Source organism: Suricata suricatta, chromosome 10 (assembly GCF_006229205.1).
Source record: "Suricata suricatta isolate VVHF042 chromosome 10, meerkat_22Aug2017_6uvM2_HiC, whole genome shotgun sequence".
Classification (NCBI taxonomy): Eukaryota; Metazoa; Chordata; class Mammalia; order Carnivora; family Herpestidae; genus Suricata; species Suricata suricatta.
Window position 1 is genome coordinate 71,567,537 of NC_043709.1, and position 19,159 is coordinate 71,586,695.

At 37.2% G+C, this 19,159-nt stretch overlaps 1 protein-coding gene across 3 annotated transcripts in view; it reads right to left on the reverse strand.

Moving 5' to 3' along the window:
• The window catches only part of CNTN1 (contactin 1), a 351,259-nt gene that overhangs the window by 131,074 nt on the left and 201,026 nt on the right, over window positions 1-19,159 (reverse strand). For all 3 annotated transcript variants that reach the window (XM_029953985.1, XM_029953984.1, XM_029953986.1), the window contains exons 5-10: window positions 18,090-18,222; window positions 14,149-14,321; window positions 11,707-11,802; window positions 9,383-9,589; window positions 6,184-6,283; window positions 5,846-6,027 (exon numbers count right to left, since the gene is read on the reverse strand). In XM_029953985.1, the coding sequence (XP_029809845.1) occupies window positions 5,846-6,027; window positions 6,184-6,283; window positions 9,383-9,589; window positions 11,707-11,802; window positions 14,149-14,321; window positions 18,090-18,222 (891 nt within the window). The remainder of the gene's footprint in view (window positions 1-5,845; window positions 6,028-6,183; window positions 6,284-9,382; window positions 9,590-11,706; window positions 11,803-14,148; window positions 14,322-18,089; window positions 18,223-19,159) is intronic.

Below are 19,159 nucleotides of genomic sequence, written 5' to 3' on the forward strand. Positions count from 1 at the left end.
CTATTGTATATGCCATAAAATGAGCATTAGAGCCATTGAAATTGTATCCCCATACGTCTTCATGTAAACTTTATCTGACATTGTTATAACCTGAAGTAACTATAATTCAATTCATAATTATTTTTCTATTTGTGAAATGTGTTTTGTTAGAAAGCTAATTCATGAATAACACTAAAGTAATTTATCTTTTTCTTATAACTTAAATCCTTCAAAATGACAGTTAAGGTTTTAAAAATTTATATCTTGGGGCACCTGGGCGGCTCAGTTGGTTGAATGCCTGACTTCTGCTCTGGTCATGATCCTATGGTTTGTGAGTTCAAGCTCCATATTAGGCTCTGGGCTGACGGCTCAGAGCTCGGAGTCTGGATCCTGCTTCAGATTCTGTGTCTCTCTCTCTCTGCCCCTCCCCTGCTCACATGCTGTCTCTGTCTCCCTCTCAAAAATGAGTAAAATTAAAAAATTTTTGGCTACATTTTTTAAAAATCATGTCTTGGGCACTTGGGTTGCTCAGTTGGTTAAGTGTCTGACTTGGGCTCAGATCATGATCTTGTGGTTTGTGATTTCAAGCCCCACATCAGGCTTTCTGCTGACAGCTCAGAGCCTGAAGCCAGCTTCAAATTGTATCTCCCTTTCTCTCTTCCCCTCCCCTGCTCACTCTCTTGGTCTTTCTCTCAAAAATAAATAAACATTAAATTTTTTTTTAAATATGGTTTAATTGAATATGACAGTACGTATTCTCTTTTTGAATAAAGAATCAAAAACTTTTCCACTTTCTCTGCTGTCCTTTTGATGTACCTTTCAGCTAGCGGCCACTGTTACATTTTACTGTAGGATTAGGAAACTGCCTTGACAATGAGAAAGAATGAAATCTGGCCCTTTGTAGGAAAGTGGATGGACCTCAAGGGTGTCATGCTAAGTGAAATAAGTCAGGCAGAGAAGGACAGATACCATATGTTTGCACTCATAGGTCTAACAGGAGAACAGGAGAAACCTAATGGAGGACCAGGGGGAGGGGAAGAGGGAAGGAGAGTTGGGGAGAGAGAGGGACGCAAAACTTGAGAGACTGTTGAATGCTGAAAAGGAACTGAGGGTTGAAGGGGGAGGGGGAAAAGAGGTGGTGGTGATGGAGGAGGGCACTTGTGGGTAAGAGCCCTGGGTGTTGTATGGAAACCAATTTGACAATAAACTATTTAAGAAAAATTAAAAAGAAAAAAAAAAGAAAACTGCCTTGATTACTTAATTACTCTTTCAATATTAGAAACCACATACAGCTGTTTTAATTGGTGAACTCTATGCTTTAGTGAAATTAACTTCAGCTTCATTATTTGATCCGATCTTCTGGCAGCTAAATATTTCTAGAGAGCAAGCAAATGGACAATGTGATATTTTTTGAGTATTTAAGTTAAATGGTTTAAATAAATGTATGTAGAGGCGCCTGGGTGGCTCGGGTCGGTGAAGTGTCTGACTTTGGCTCAGGGCGTGGTCTCCTGGTTCTTGAATTCAGGCCCCGCGAAGGACTCTGCTGTCAGCACAAAGCCTCCTTCAGATTTTGTGTCCCCTGCCCACCCCTCCCCCACTGTGCTCCCTCTCTCATTCTCAAAAATAGACATTTAAATAAATAAATGTAGGTAAATTAATTCATATAAAATAAAGAAGGAAATAGGAAGAGAGAATTGTGAGTAGAGGGTAGCATTTTATTTTCTTTAAAAAAGGAAACATTGATATATTAATTTATGATAAAATAATATACATGTCTTATGGAAAGTATTTAGTGCATATAAATAGAAAAGAACATAAAACATTTTTAGGATCTCACGGAACCCCATTAAGATTATATGTGTATCTGTTTTTATAGTACAATAATCTGATTTAGTATATTTTTATTGACATTTTGGAAACATGTAGACAGTTATAAAAATTAAATATTGATAAGAATGTTAATTGAGAAAGGTTTTACTTTGCAGACAATCTTGGCAACATATAAAATAGGAATATAAGCACCTTTCATTCCTTGTCCTCTAAATACAACATATCACATTAAAAAATACAATGAGAATAAATAATTGAATCAGCTTGACACATTCTATCTATGATTTAATTATGTAAACTTATGGTTGTTTACACCAAAAAATAAAAACTAAGTGTGTTCATTAGTAAAGGTACAATAATAGTTCCCTTAATAAGACTCCCTTATAAATGTCTGCTGTCACCTTTACTCTTCTAAGGAATTGAATATTAGACAGTTTAGAATTCTACTCTGCTAAGAACCTGGATTGTAGTTTTCTTAGTATGTTGAATAAAAACAGATTGATAAGCATTAGAAACCTGGTAGAATGATAGCTTTATTTTAAAAATGTAATGTAAGAATCTCACCAGAATTTTTCTCTCTTCAGGAGGCCACCCATGTATACTTGAAATGTATAAAGTGAATTTTGTTGGGGTACCAAATATACAAATCTAGAGTTCCAGAAAAGCATCTGGGTCAGAATTTTCAGGGTATAGAGTCGAATTAAAGCCATGATCATAGATGAAATCACCAAGGTTGTGATCGAAATAGAGAAGACTTTCAGAGACAAACCCTGATTGCTCCCACATTTGAAGGGCATATAAATTGGGGTTGAGAATGCAAATGGTGTACAAGGACATTGGCCAAGTGTGGGTTCCAGATGCCAAGCACAGAGAGTGGACGGTAGAGGAGTGCACAATCAACAGGGGAGACCACTGTGGCTGGTCAGGTAAGGCACAGCTGTGAAGTGGCCACTGGCTTCAGCAACATGACGTCACTGGTGAGCATGACATGAAAGATCCCAGCAGAGAGGTAGGTATGAAAGTCAAATCAGAGTGCATTTTAAAAGAAGAAAAATTGAAGACAACATATTTAGAAAGTATAAACAAATCTATCAAGATTTTTATTACCTTTTAGGGGAGACAAGAAGGGAGATGAAATAGCAGAGTTAAAAAGATTTTACGGAAGTCAGAAACAAGAGCCACAATACACCGATGGGCAGGATCCACTGAAGGAAAATGAATACCTCTGCTGAACAGAGAGGGAATTGCTGGAACAACAGCCTGAAGTCAGTAGGAGAGTAGAATCAAGCACAGAGTGGAGGTGTTGTTCTCAGATAGCAGCTGAGGATTCAGCTATGGATTCATAGCGATAAGAGATCTGGGTCAAGGTACCAGTATTGGATAGATGTGGGGTGGGAACTTGGGGAAGTTCTAATTTGATCTTTCATTTTCTCTGTGAAAGAAGCAGCCAAGTGATCAGCAGAGAGTAAGGCTGAAGGAGGAGCTGTTAGGGTTTGAAGGAAATTGTGAAGGCGTGAGTTGGTCATTGAAAAGACTGTGAGAGTAAGTGGGCCTGTGGAGCTAGAGTATAATTGGCAGGCAACACTTAGGGCTCACTTGAAGTTAGTGACGAATAATTCAAAATGATCTAATCAGCATGGTGATGTTTATCTCAAGTCAGATTCAAGCCCTTGGGTTCAGGCACTGATAGGCAGAGACCTAGATTTTTACAGGGTTAGCTTTTTACAAAGGCAGTAAGAGAGTGGGAGAGAGTGGTGAGTGTCTTGTGGGAAGGTGAAGGGGAACAGTAATTAGGGAAGAGGTGGGTAGGGGTCAGGGGAAGAATGTTAAACCACTGTTAGATTAATTAATAGTTCCTGGTAGAGTCAAAGGGTATTAGAAAGACTGAACTAGAAAGATAGAAGGTAGTGGTTTGAAAGAAGTGTGTGAAATTGAGATTGTAAAGAGATTTTAATTTGGATTAAAGAGATTTTAAGTCTCCTAATGTCCAACTCTTGATTTTGGCTCAGATCATGATCTCACAGTTAGTTGATCATGAAATTGAGCCCCACATCAGGTCCATGCTGAATGTGGAGGCTGTTTGAGATTCTCTCTCTCTCTCTCTCTCTCTCTCTCTCTCTCTCTCTCTCCCTGCACCCACACCCCTATCAAAACAAATAAATAAACATTAAAATTATAAAGGGATTGTACTTTTTTGTAACATTGAGGTCTGACATGTGGCCATGAGAATGGGGTGCTCAGGTGAGTTGACCGACAAGATCATTAGGGAAGAGGAGTTCAATAGAACCGAGAGGCAAAACTACTAAAAGATAATCATACTCTGAGGTGATTTTGATGTCCCTAAGAATGTCAAAAGTAGCATTCTAGTCTGTAAGAGCTGCCAAGATCAACATCTTTAGAGAAATGAGGGGTTTTTCTTGACAGATAGTTATCTGGACACTTAAAGCAAAAGAGATAGAAGGCAATCTAGAAATAGTGTAGGAGCAAGAAGCGTATGTACATGGCAAGTCAAAGGAAGTGAGAGCTGTGGAAGAAAATTAGCCAAGGCCTGAGAGGACTGCAGGGAAAGGGCATCTTTAAGGGAGAACCATGTTTTAGGTAAGGTGAGAAGTTCAGAATAGAAGTCATAGAAAAGTCGCAAATATAGGGGATTGTGATGATAGCCTGGGTGTTGTAGAAAGCATGGTGCAGAGGTTTTAGAAGTTAGGAATGGGGAGGAGATGGAGACTGAGCAGGACACATGCAGAGCTGTGTGGGTGTTAAGGTTCAGGCAATGAGGGAGGCCTAGAGTCCTCGACTTTCTATGACAAATGGAATGGACAGGGTAAAGGCAAAAAGAGCCTACTCCTGGTGAATTCTATGGGATGGTGGTAGTGAGAATTCATGTGCAAAGTCAGTGGAGGCACTTACTTCATCCCTGTATAGACAGGTGGCTGGGGGCTGGGTAGGGGCCACAGTGCCCCTTCCCCATTATGATATTACAGTTTGGCTGTGGGCATCTCAAGCTTTTCCTGTCATCCATCTTCTCAGTGTAGCTAAAGGGCCCCTCACCAGATGTTTTGTCAATACCATATATAAATTTCCATAGTACACCCTCACATGTGTGTGGAGTATATGTTCATCTGCTTGTGTATACTGGTATAAATGTGGAGGTATTATGTATAGGAAGAAAACAGTATGAATCCCTCAATGAAAGAGAGAGCATTTCTCTTATCTAATTCCACTTGCTCCTGTCATATTGTGTGCCTCTGAGTAGACAATTAATGTATGCTTATTCCTTAAATGAATGGGCTTACTGAAGCCTTGGATGTTTACTTAGTTGTTCACTTAGTTTACATAGTTTATGTGATCTTTAAGTGTTATGTTGTGCAACTGTATAGAAATTAATTCAGCCTGAAAAGTTTCAGGTATTTCTTGAAAAACAACATTGTATTCCCCTAAATATAAGTTTATATACATGTGTCTGAATCACCAAGAAAATAGCATCAAAAAATGTTTCCTTTTTTGGGAAAAAGGAGGTTCTCAAACTGTGATTCCTGGTCTGGTAGCATTAGCATCTCTTAGGAACTTGTTAGAAATACAAATTCATGGGCGCCAAATAGAACTTTCTAACTCGGAAACTCTGACAACCAGCAATCTGTGTTTTAACAAGCCCTCCAGGTGATTTTGAAGCATACTCAAGTTTGCCAGTCAGCAGCTTAGACCAAGTCATTATGCATAGTTTCTTCCAAAAATAAAAAGTTATTAGGAAAAAAATAACAAGAATGGGAGTCACCAAGTCACATTCATCGTATTTTCAGAAAATTGTCAAGAACACTACTATCAATCCATTGGTATTAGTATGATGCTAATAGTAGTTTATAACTTCTATAAGCCATATTTGTGACTTCATTAACCAAGATAAATATTTCACCTTTTTGCATAATATAGTATACATCACGGCTTTTAAACTATTATATACTAGATTTTCAAGTATGTAAATGGCTATAAATAAGACACTGATGCAATTGACAGAAAATTAAAATAACATGTCTACCTTGAACATAAATCCTTGCCTGGTGTTTATCCTTTCCTCTATTGTTCTCAGCCTCACATTCATATGTGCCTTCATCTTCTAGCTGAATATTGAAGATCTTGAGGACAGCCCCAGAGGTGCTGATCTCAGCAGTACTTGGCATTGGTTCTAGCACCTTCCGCCATCGGATATCAGGAACGGGACTTTAAATAGGAGATAACAAAAGCTAAGGGTCCACGACATTTCAAAGTAAATTACTTTGTTTGTCTATAGCTAAACATTTACATCATTTACTTCCTAAAATGGTATAAAAGTTAATATATTTCTATGTACATTAATAAAAACATAAGTGTACTTACTTGCCAAGCGCAAAACACTCTAACGTCACATTTTGGCCCATCAATGCGTAAATGTCCTTGAACTGAACTACGATATCAGCAGGGTATGGTTTTGTTGTTCCTAATATTAAGAAGAATACAAACATCCACTAATTATTAGGTAGAATGAATAGAGGTTTTTTTTCAGTGTTGTGATTTTGATAGAATTGCTTCAATATGGAAGACATTTCTCAAGTTCTGGGAATATCTGATCATATCACAATAGATTTTTTGTTTATGCATAGCACATAGGTAGCATAAATTTCATCAAGCATTTCCAATCATATTGACTCATTCTGAAGCTGTGTAACTAATTTGACTCAATTCACTAAAAAGAAATTCAAGAAGTCTTTAAAGAGCATCAAAAGTGTGTAAACCATTGTGCCAGGTGCTAAATGGGATGCAGGAAGGAAGAGAAAGAACAAAGGAAATGAGGGAGAAGTATAGAAGGAAGAGAGAAGAGTGTAAAAGAAAAAGGCCAGGCAAGAAAAGAGAGAGAAAAGAAGAAAGATATGCATTTAGAGATGAAGGCAAAAGGGAAATAAGTTGAAAAGGGGGAAGGAGAGAAGGAAAGAAGAAAAGCATTTATTCAGACATCACTGTGTTTACCAATATAGTTACTTTATTGAATGTGTTGAGCACATTTGTACGGAGAGATGCATTATTCCCTTAATCTTACAGGGGCAGAAACAGGCTCAGAAAGGCAAAATGCCTGGTTGAAGATTACAGTATGAATGTGTACTTTGCACTTTATTAATACTAGAGAGACAAATAAATACACAATGACCAAAAATATAAGCCAAAACAAAGGTAATTGGTCTGAAAGGGTGGCAGCTAAGGAGAATGGTTGAATATGCAGGGTCTATGGGAATTTCAGGCAAGAAGAGCATTTGAATTCACCAGACCAGTTCAGGTTAGAGGAAACAGTATATTAAGACAAAGTTTCAGGATATGCAGGGAATTTTTTTAAGTGTAGGAATTCAAGTAATGTCAAAATATATGTAGTTGGAGATGAGCTTGAATTTGTCATCTAGAAGGCTTGAAACTGTGACATTAAACATTTTGAGAATAATTTCCTTTGTAGGTAACTGCCAGCAGGTTCAGAAAAGAGAATTTATATGAATATTACCTTTGATTTAAGTAGAAAATCTTGTTGGAACTTTTAAAGAATGGAACATGGAGAAGAGAATTATAGAAGAGTGTCTAAGGAAGGCTGTGTCATTAATTCAAGCAAAACAGATGATGGCTTGAGCAGTGGGAATAAAAAGGAAAAAACTGATCCAACCCGTCTTTTAGAGGCAGAATCAACAGGACTGCCCTTTGAGTCAATGTTTTCCTGAGGTGTAGATAAAAGATACAGTTCACCGTAATCACTTGGGATGCTTGCTGAACCTACAAATTCCTAGCTCACATCCCGGTCCTACTGAATGCGTATTTATGGGTTCCACATTTCCGCAAACTTCCCCAGTGCTTACACACTAACTGGAGACCACTGGATTAGCCATCCGGAGCATGAGGGCCGGGGAGGAGCTGATGATTAAAAAATGCTCTCCTGAGTCAGTAGGGATAGGACAACATTACCAAGTGAGATGAAGAACACTGGAATTGTTAGAGATGAGGTGAGAAATGTGTCTGGAACAATTTGAGCTTAACATTCTCAAAAACCTTCTGTATGAGAAGTCTAGAAGGTAGGTAGAATTAGGTTCTAAACAAAGAGAAAAGTTTCAGACATCAGAGCGTGGACTCATCTCCATAGGTCTGCTGTCGAAAGGCATAAACTGGTTAAGAATATCTGGAAAAAAGATTAGAGAGAAATATAGGAAGGAGGAAGATCTGGGCAAGCGTACGGCATACAATTTGTCAGAGAGGCAGATGGGAGATCAGGGGAGGGCAGGAGTTGGAAAATTAGGAAAAGAAAGAAGAGTTCAAGCGAAGCATAGGAGATCTACAGTGTCAAACTTCATACAGAATCAGAACTGAAAAATGTACTTTGGATTTAGCAAATAAGAAATTGCAAGATTGTTTGCATCGAATACAGAAGCATATACAGAGGGAAAGGAATGGAGAAGTGTTTAAAGATTCAGGGGGGAAAAAGCAGGAAATAAGTGATATAAGTGAAGATCCTAAATGAACCAAATGGTAAATGAACCAGTGCAATTGGAAGGATTAACTAGAACAGGAAGAGAAACACTTCTTCCACAGAAATGTTAATAAGAAATAAATAGATATGAACTTTGGAGTAGAGTAGGGAAGAAACTTATAGAAGTTTTTATGTGCTGGTGCCTTATGATTCTGTAAAGTAGTACTTCTCAAGTGTCTCCTAAGATTGTGGAGAGAAAAAAGAGCCAGAAGTCAAAAAATATTTCTTGACTACCAACTATGTGACCACAGTCTTGAGTAGAAAAATGCAATCACAGTGATACAATGACATTTTCCCCATTTCCTACTTAGAGCAGAGACAGGAGCCAAACCTAGGTCTATGAACAATACCCAGTATTTCTTCAGAAGCCTGAACTCCCTGATGTGAATGGTAATAGAAGAACTATGATAAAAACAATGCGATGTAAGCAAATACGTAGAAGTCTGAGTCTCTTCGGATGCATTAAAAAAAGGAATGTTGTTCAACTGGATATCTTGGAAAAGCCATTCAAGTCTGTCAGTGATCATCAAATATGGCGTCATGTTACTGATACCCCATGCTACTTACTTATAGCAAAAGGCACGTCATATACTTATTTGCTTCATGTAAATAGTTCCTTAAAATATCATAATAATAAAACTGCATTTTATTTCCTAATTCTGCAATCATTATAGCTTGTTTTGATCTAATCATTTGTTCTCTTTCATGAGGTTACCAAAACATATGAATGAGAAAAAAAGCAGAGGCCAGGGATTCCCACTGTAACCAAAATATGGATATTAGGCTAATGATTCTGTACCTTACACATTCTCTGAACTAGAAGCAACCAGTCTGACCTGGACCATCTTAGGGCCCTTCTAGCATGTAAATCTCCATCTGAAAAACTAAGGAGTGGCCAAGACTTTCAAAGTCTGTTTATGTGTCTTTTGTTTGACCCTTAACTGGGCACCCAACTAGTCTTCCCCCTAGATATTTATTTTCAAATTGTAAGTATTCCAATTGTAAGCAATCTGTAAAAACAGTGTGTAACAAAATACTTACGTTCTGGTAGTGGAATGAGTGGGATAAATTTGCTGAACACACTCTTTGTAATCGAAGGGCTGGACACAAAGCAGGAGTAATTGCCTTTGTCTGATGCCTCTACATTTGCAATGTAGAGATTTCCATTTGTCTGAGACACAAATCTTCGTTTATCCATTGTGATAAATACAGGAAATTCGTTTAGAAGCCAGCGGTAGCTAAGATCATCTGGAAGAAAATATATTGTCTCTTAAATATTAAGTTCTTCAAAAGCAAAACTGTTGTTTTCTAGCAGTAAGCTAAAGACTAATCTAACCTAGGCTATTACAGAACAAATGGTGATGTAAGCAAAGACAAACAGTGCTTTTTCCAAAAGCTACCATATTTTTTTTTGAGTGAATATAAGCATGGTGCTAAGAAATGACATCTCTCTTTCTCTCTTAATTATTTTATGGACTATAATATTTTTACTTCTATTTTACTGATTGAATAAGTGAAACTCAGAGAGGTTAAATGTTTTGTTTAGAATTTCATGATTGGTAAGTAGAATTAAACCCTGCATTAATCTAGGTCTGTTAATTCCAAAATTCATGACCCATCTCCCCTACTGCATTTTAAAAATAAAATGAAGACTGCTAACCACACTGTGTCTTTATATCTTTTTCCTTTTGTACTCCTATTTTGAATAACAGACGTAGAAATGAATTTCCTTTAAGTCTTTTCTTAAAACAGCAGCCTGATTCAAATCTTTCCACAACTTAAGCAATGTCATGTGACTCCTCTGGTCTAAGCCCTCCAATGTAAATCTCACTCCAGTCAAAGCCAGTGTAATCACTATGAATTATAAGATACTATGTGATATAGCTCTTGTATCTCTCCAATTTCATTTCTTACTACCTTCTACCTCATTCACTCTAGTTCAGCCACCCTGACGTCGTCCTTGGCCTCCCTCCATAGTCCCGTCTCACCCCCTCTCCTGCTGTTGCACCCACCTGGCATGTTCTTACCCCAGACATCTGCACTGTTAGCTTCTTAATTTCCTTCAGGGCTTTATTCAAAGTTACCTTCACAGCAATGTCCCTTATAAAAGTTCACCTATCCCTTTAACACTTACTCTTTCCCTTCCCTGCATTAATTTTCCTCCCTGATGCTTACCTACCAATATCTAGGTAAAAATGTAGCTCAACTGGAATCTTGGAAAAGCTATACCTATTACCTATGGATCTTGTCTGTTGGCTGTCTCTTCCAGTAGCAATCTCTGAGGGCAGGTGGAATTTCCTGTTTCACTCACAAAGGTATTCTTGTGGCAAAAACAGTGCCTAGCACATGTAATTGAATAACAAGTACTGATGGGAGATTTGTTGAATGAATGAGTGATTAAATGAAGCCCATCCAGTGCTAAATGTAGTCACTGACTATTTATGATCATTTACTTTGTTTATGGGAAATGCTATGGGAAGGAGGGGATTCTCCTCATAATTCTAGTAGTTCTTCATAGAAATAGACCCTTTTTTCATAGAAAGGTTCTTACATAACTTTGAATTCTATGTTCCTACTATGTTTTTCATTTAATAGCCTTTCTCCTGTTTTATTAGAAAGAAAAGGACTTGACACATAAGCAACCAGATTTTATATACATATACTGGAATAGAATATATTCTCTATGAAAGTCTTTAAAGACAAACTTATGACATATCAGAATATAAAATGTTTTTTATTGTTACAAGTAGTATTTATATATTATTTCAAGTACATATTTTAAAAATAAAACAAGTGAAAATTAATGAAAGTATATAAAGGGTTCATCTTTTAATTAGCACTTTGGTGGCTTTTATTTTAGCCATATCAAATTACAGAAAACTTGTATTCAAAGGTTGAATCTTATGACAGATGACACTTAATTTAACCCTTTTCTAAATTCAATGGTTATTCTTACAGATAGATGTCCTAAAGAGATTCATAATTTATTATGTCTTTATCCTATTCTAGCATTTATATAATTCATGGTATATTGTAGATGTAATATTTTTAATGAAATGACTGACTACATATCACTCCTTGGCACTGTTCTAGTTTTATAGTAATTTATAAAAACTCTATCGTATTTTCTCCTGTGTACCAAGAACGTTGATATGTTCTTATAAACCAAAATTATTACAGACTTGGAATTACGGCCAAGTGACTAAAGAGCCTGGAAGTGTCTATAACCATTATTAAGTGATACATTATAAAGTGAGGCAAATATTGAGCCTTATTTAATCATAAACCTACCATTATTGTTAAGAAAATTAAAACTTATGTATTCATTGCTCAGACGCTCATAGTCACGGAGGGACTTAGTTTACCTGGAAAATGGTATGGAGGATCACAGAGAAGCACCATTCCCTTCCCTTCTTTCACTCTGACTTCAGGACGCTCCTCAGGTGGGAAAGGGTCGAGATCTAAATATGAAAGCAAAAAGGAAAATATTCACTCTCCAGTCAACAGAGGTCTTCATTAATTGTATCTTTCACCTTCTAACTCACTTTTGGATATGACTCTTCTCAGTGACTTTGGTGAAGCCTACGCAAGTCAATCCTGTTTTTACACGCTGGCATTGACATACACTCTGAAAGTGGTGAACTCCAGCAGCTGGATATTGGTGGCAGCCCACGTACATGTGCTGACAACTCCGAAGATTACAAATATTCTGAACCTTTGCTTCAAGTTTGGGTAGAATCTTAGTAAGGTAATTTCAATCTCAGTAAGTAATTTCCCTCTGAGAATATAATCGGCTAAAGCAAAACCAGGACTCTACCAAATAAGTAACAAGGGGTGACTTGGAGGCACAAACTCAATTGAAAAGTCTTTCTCCTCCTGATGGGAGGAGTCCAGTGTGGTGAAGGAACAAGGAAGAAAGGCAGGATCCTAGTCACCAACTTTTTCTCCTTTTCAAATTCTGAGTTTTCCTTAGTCTCATCTCCTTCATTCTTTTTTGTTTACAGAATTCACATTTTGCTTGGTTTCATGACACTGTTTTTAATTTTTTAACATTTCTTCATTTTTTGAGAGACAGAGAGAGACAGAGCATGAGTGGGGGAGGGACAGGGAGAAGGGAGACCAGAATCCGAAGCAGGCTCCAACTTCTGAGTTATCGGCACAGAGCCCGATGAGGGGCTCAAACCCACAGACTGCGAAATCATGACATGAGCTGAAGTTAACCAACTGACGGGCACTCAGATGCCTCTCATGATACTCTAGTCTTTATTTGTTTTACTCATGCTCATTCTGTTTCAGCCCGCCTCATTTCTTCCTGTTTGTGAGCAGTACTCAAATTACAAAATCAAATTTTTATCCCTCTCGATATATTTATATCTCGAAAAAGTCATCATTCTAATTGTTACCTTTTTGCAGAGAGCCCTTCATATCTACATCTCTCTTCCTGACGCCTCACTTGAATGTCACCCCTATTCTCAAATACTTACTTGACATTTCAAAAATGATAACAATGTCACTATAACCTCTGCATGTGAAGCCATCATTTAAATGCTTCCTCCCAACCTGGAAATTGGTGTTACTTGCTCCAAGTCCATTTTTAAAGAAAGCAGACTGTTTCTGTCCTTCGGCTCAACTTTCCTTTAAAAATTATTTAGGTTACTTTTTCTTCAGTGCAAGGCCCCCACGGGGGCCACATTAATGTGGCTGATTGCCCACTCCCTCCTGGTAATCACTGCCACATGGGTCCTCTTCAAATATAATTTTCGGGGTGCCTGGGTGGCTCAGTCGGTTAAGTGTCTGACGTTGGCTCAGGTCATGATTTCAAGGTTCATGAGTTCAAGCCCTGCATGGGGCTCTGTGCTGACAGCTCAGAGCCTGGAGCCTAGAATCTTTCTCCATTTCTCTGCTCCTCTCCTACTTGTGCTCTGTTTCTATCTCAAAAATAAATAAACATTAACATTTTTTAAATAAAAAAATGTAATTTTCATCCATATTGCAAAATTTAAGTGCTGACTTATAAAATCACATACTGGAGATCATCTAGCCCAACTCCTCTTTCAATGTCAGTTTTCTTCTAGAATAGCTTCTTTCTATCTGTAAGTTTGGCACAAGGTTCCTGAAAATATTTTTTCATAACTGCCTCCACAAGGAGAAAATTTTAACTTAAACTTAATTTAATTCGTTTAATGTAATGTATTCCTAATAAGGTACATTAAATACTATGAAGTAAGATTGTATAAGGTAGAGTTGTTTTATAGAACACAGAGTATTATGTTATACTATTGGGGATGGCTGCTGCCCCCCCAAGAACTCCCAATGAGAGAACACATGCTTGGCACTTCCACTGAGGCTAGTTTTTAGAAAGTTATTCAAGATCTCTCAGAACATGGCCTTAGTTTCAGGATGCTTTGCTCTCTTAGTTTTTCTCCATAGTCTTTTTTAAAATAGTTTTTATGTTTATTTTGGAGAGAGAAAAGAGAGAGAGAGTGTGAGTGGGGGAGAGGCAGAGAGAGAAGGAGACACAGAATCCAAAGCAGGCTCCAGGCTCTGAGCTGTCAGTACAGAGCCTGACGCAAGGCTCAAACCCAAGAACTGTAAGATCATGACCTGAGCCTAAATAGATGCTTAACCAACAGAACCACCAGACTCCCCTCTCCACAGCCTTAACTGTGATCATATAAGACCTATTCCATCTATGGATCTTTTCTCTCATTTCCATTTCATCATGATTTTTCTTATTGAACTCTTATGATATCTAATTTTTACTTCACCTAAATGCACTTGACCTTATTAAAGTTACAGTTACTTACATCCAAAGCTCAGGGTCGCTTCAGTGCTTCTGACCATCCCATAGTTATTTGATGCCAAACAGTAATATATTCCAGCATCTTTCTGTTTGTCGGGGTTGTTGATAACCAGGTTTCCTCCTACCATACTGTACCGGTCACTTGTCAGATCAATATCCCCATTATTCATTCTCCATCTATGAGAAAGGAAAACAAATGCCATATCAAAGGTCATGAGGCCTACAGACAGCATACTGGGGTAATGTCATCCTAAACTAATATGCGCATGGCTCCGTGTGAAATCAGAAGATTAAGTAGATGACTCGGTGTGGTATTTCTTCACACCCTATAATACTATGTCTCTGGGCTCATGATTGATCATTTAATTCAGCTCAGAAAGGTAAATGTTCAAGTGCATGAAATATTTTCTCTTTATTAATGAGGTATCTGTAGAGACATGTATTTCACTGAATTTCGCTACATGAATTGGTTTCTTAGCAGATATACATAGATTATAAATGATAACCATCTATGTACTAGTTAGATTCATGTGTGCATATGGGCTGCATAACATATTAAGGCATTAGTTTAGTAAAAAATAAAATACAAAATCAATATCTAATTTTATATATCAAAATAATTTTTCAATAAAACTAATTGAAGTCAGGGTTCTTCTCAGTATATGTCACATTCTGACCACTAGAGGTCAATCACACAATTTGAAAATTGTAAAAATCAATTGGATCTTTTGTTTCCAAGCCACCGATAAACTATCGCAGATATATTTATGGGATTGTGTTATAAATAAATTGACTAAAAACAGGAATCTAACTTTCTTGGTGAGATGATGAGAATAATAAATGTAGAAAACAGTTTTCAATTAAGCTGACCATCTATGCAATATACATACTCATTCTGTGTGAGGGTTCCTGTCTTCAGCAGTGTCAGAGGGAAGAGCCATGTCAGGTGGGCTGGATCTCATGGCTCACTGCATTGCACACTTCTGATAAGGGTCAGAATCTTACCAAAAAAGCCTAATTATTTTTGAATATCTTTTATTAAATCAAATTACTGGAACATTTTTAGTTTTAACTTTCAACAATATAGGAGGTGATTTAAAAGCAAACCCAAAGAACTATGCTTTTGCATTCTGAAAGCCTACCAAATTCCAACCCAATGAATAAATCTTCCTCCCCCCCATTTGATGGCAATATTGGCCCTACTTGAACAATCCATTGTCCAGTTGCTTAGCACTTGTCAAGGCAATGGGTTTCCTTGTTGAGCAATTTCAATTGTTGCTTTGTTTTTCCACTATGTTGACTCCAAATTTTTGCTTATTGCATTAACTCTTTTCCAGTGGATTTGATTCTATCTTTTAGGTCATATACTGAATAACTTTTTCTGTGTTTGGGTAAGTTCACTGATTTACTGTACTTTCAGGAATATACACCATTCTAGTAACTCCTGTCAAACAGTTTTAAATGCAATTTTATTAGCATTCTTATATTTTGGGGGTCAAAGTAAAACGATGAAAGCTTCAAGGCTAATAAGTGGAAGATAACGTTCCCTGTTGTAACTTTCAGGGTGTTGCCATGAATAAGAAATTATCATGGAACATGCATAAATATAAAACTACTGTGTGAATGACACATTGCATGAAGACCAAGGTTAGCATGGCTCGCTCTGAATATTAAGTAAATTTAAAAAACTTCAAATGTTCTTTTCCACCAGACAAGCTGCATCACGACCTGAATTATTTTTCTTTCCCTTTCTTCCTTTCTTCCTTCCCTCTGCCCTTCCTCCCTCCCCACCATTCTCCCTTTCCCTTTTTCTTTCTTGTTGTCAAATGCAGACTGCGTTCATAACAGAATTAAGCATCTATTTTCCTTTCGGCTCTCTATATTAATGTGCAGAGTCAGGATGCCATACTCATCCTAGGGACTCCAGTGCTGGTACAGCCTATGGAAGGGAGTTGCTGATATATTTGTCAAGCAAACTCTGTCTCTTATTTTTACATTTTAAAATTTGATAAAAACACTTAATATGAATCTACTTATATAAGGTATCTAAAATAGCCAAACTACAGAGGCAAAGGATAGAATGGTGGTTGCCAGAGATTGGAGAGAAGAGGAAAAAGGGAGTTGCTAATCAATGTGTATTAGCAAAGTTTTCTTCGTACTGTGTCTGTGGGGTTGGGAAGGGGTTGAGAACAGCAAGAAACACCCATTTCTAGAACACTATCTGAGAACAGTCTCTTCTGTTATGGTGCCTTCCTTCCAGCCATAGACTGATGTGCTAAGATTCCATGTATGAATGTCAAGGACAAAGTGTCACAAAATAAGCATCACTGAAATAGCTTTTGAGATCATTGAAATAGTTTTGTAGATGTTATCAACCTATCCATATAGATACATACTGAAAAAATTATATATTTCTTTGAAAGCCATAAAACCTGTGTTTTAATCCTGGATTTGTGATTACTAACTCTAAAGCAAGTGAGTTTACGTATTCAAAATCAGTTCCCTTTCCTATAAAATTATGTGCCTGGATTAGATTTCCTCTACAGTCCCTATTAGTTATACTATTCCATGTCCATAACTAGTATATAAACTCCCATTATATATGGCTTAAGGGTAGAAACAAGTCTAGCTCATCAAATATTTTCAGACGAAATATGTTACTTATAACTTATATAATGTCTATTTATTTTGTACTCCCATGCATGAAATTGAAACAATAAAAATAATTTCAAAGGGATGGTGATTTTGTATATAAATTCATATTTTATTTTAAGAATATTTTTGTAATTTATCCCAGGGACCTAAGAGCTCTCTTGAACTCAAGAGAAAATACGTGCAATTAGAATTAAATTTGATAACAACTTTTTGTAACCATAGGAAGTTATTTTTCTACTGAGAAAAAAATACTATGAAAATCAATCTTGTTGAGTGACAACCTTCAATTAAGTTAACTGACATTAACACACAAAAGTCCCAATTTCCCCATCAATCACTTGCTTTGTCTTCATGGAACCATTTGACAGGTGAGATTCAAATCCATTGGTGTTTGGTTGATTTTTGAAATAATTCTTTGTATCAGGCTAGGAATTGTTAGTATACTTTTCTGAACTATTTGAAGCAGAAAAACTCATTGTTATTTTTATAATATAAATATAAACCCCAGAAAAACAGGAGGAGACATATTTTATATGAATTATCTAATAGGAAGGGATATTTAAGAAATTTGCTGTATTGGGGCGCCTGGGTGGCTCAGTTGGTTAAGTGTCCGACTCAGGTCATGATCTCACAGCTCGTGAGTTGGAGCCCCTCACTGGGCTCTGTGCTGACATCTCAGAGCCTGGAGCCTGCTTCAGATTCGGTGTCTCCCTCTCTCTCTGCCCCTCCCTTGCTCACACTGTGTCCTTCCCTTTCTCCCCAAAAATAAACATTAAAAAAAAAAGAAATTTGCTGTATTGTCTGGAATACAGATTTGAGACGACTGAAAAAAGTGGTGCTTTCAGGATTATAAGCGCAATCTCTCTAAATCTAGTTGATATAGGAATATCAATCTATAATATGTAAGTATGAATTATCCAAGTCGATGCATATAAGAACATTTTATTCTCAAATGCATATATTTAAAATGAGCATGATTTTCACATAACTTTTTATGTGCTTAATAGCATGATCACCATTAGACAACTTTTAAGTGGATAATATCAAAAAGCATTAGCATTATCTGTGCAGAAAAAAGTAAGTGGATTATTTGCATATATTTAAGGAAACTTACTATCTGGCATTAAACAACGCTATTTTGATAACTTGTATGCCAATATTTTTGTTACTATCCCTGTATTTTGTTAACAGCCTTATACGATAACTTTTTTCTATCATTATGGGGTCACGGATGCTGATCTGTAATTTAGTCTGACACACAGTTGTGAAAAGAGCAGAGAGTTACATTACTTGTAAACTGGGAAAGGGCTGGCTCGTGCCCTACAGTTGAGTGAAACCTTTCCTTCTGGTGATTCCTCTGGATAAATGGTATTGATTGGCTGCTCTTCAAAAATTGGTCCAAATCCTTTGTCTTCCTCAGAAACTACAAGAAAAATAAAATCATGTTACATTATGCTGCTATAAGTGAAAGAAAATCTGGATATGCTTAAAAAGATTTTTCAAAAAATGCCAGAAACACAGAATCTCCATTTCCATTTGAAATATAGATATTTGTCTTCATAATTTTGAGGAAAACACTTAGCTGCTTTATTCAAAATTCTTTTTTTTTTTTTACCATCTCTCGTTATATCTCCCAAAGCACCCAGTATTGTCATGGTTAACTACTTAAAGCCCCTCAAACGAGTCATGCTTTCATGCCTCTGAGCTTTTGCAACATGTTTTTGCCCCTTTCTGGAATCAGCATCTCATTTTTCTCCTCCTATCAATACTCCAAAGGTCCTTTATGCACAATTGTAATTAGTTCCTCCAGGAAGCCACCTCTCAACCCCCTAGCTTCAGCTGGTCCTCATTTGTGTTCTCATAACCTCTCACACAGCTTATGGGACTTAACACACCTTCTGTGATTCTTGATACAATTGTCCATTCCACGAGACTGCAACTGCTTGGAACAGGTGGCTGTGCCCGTAATCTCCCAGCTAGTGGTCAAGCAGTCGGGAGCACAGTAGGTGCTGAATGATTTTTTTAATAAGAGAAGGTATGAATTTCTAGTTGCTCTGGGGAAATCAGTCTCTTTCCTGAGTCAGTTATTTTTTTTAAACATGTGACCAATACCTGTACTCAGGAACATCTAGAACAGTCAATAAACAAATTACATGGATGTGGGGTCTGACCAACTGGTTTAGAATTCATCACAAGCATACCCATGTTGGGAGGCAGCTGGTTCTCTGGAAGGGAAGAGTGATGCTTCACAGCAGGAAGAGGAGAAGAGAATTACTCATATGACATCAATATGGCAGCATTTACAGAGAAGAGCTAAGTGCCATATGCCTCATATGAATTAAGACTAGCATGTGTGGCTA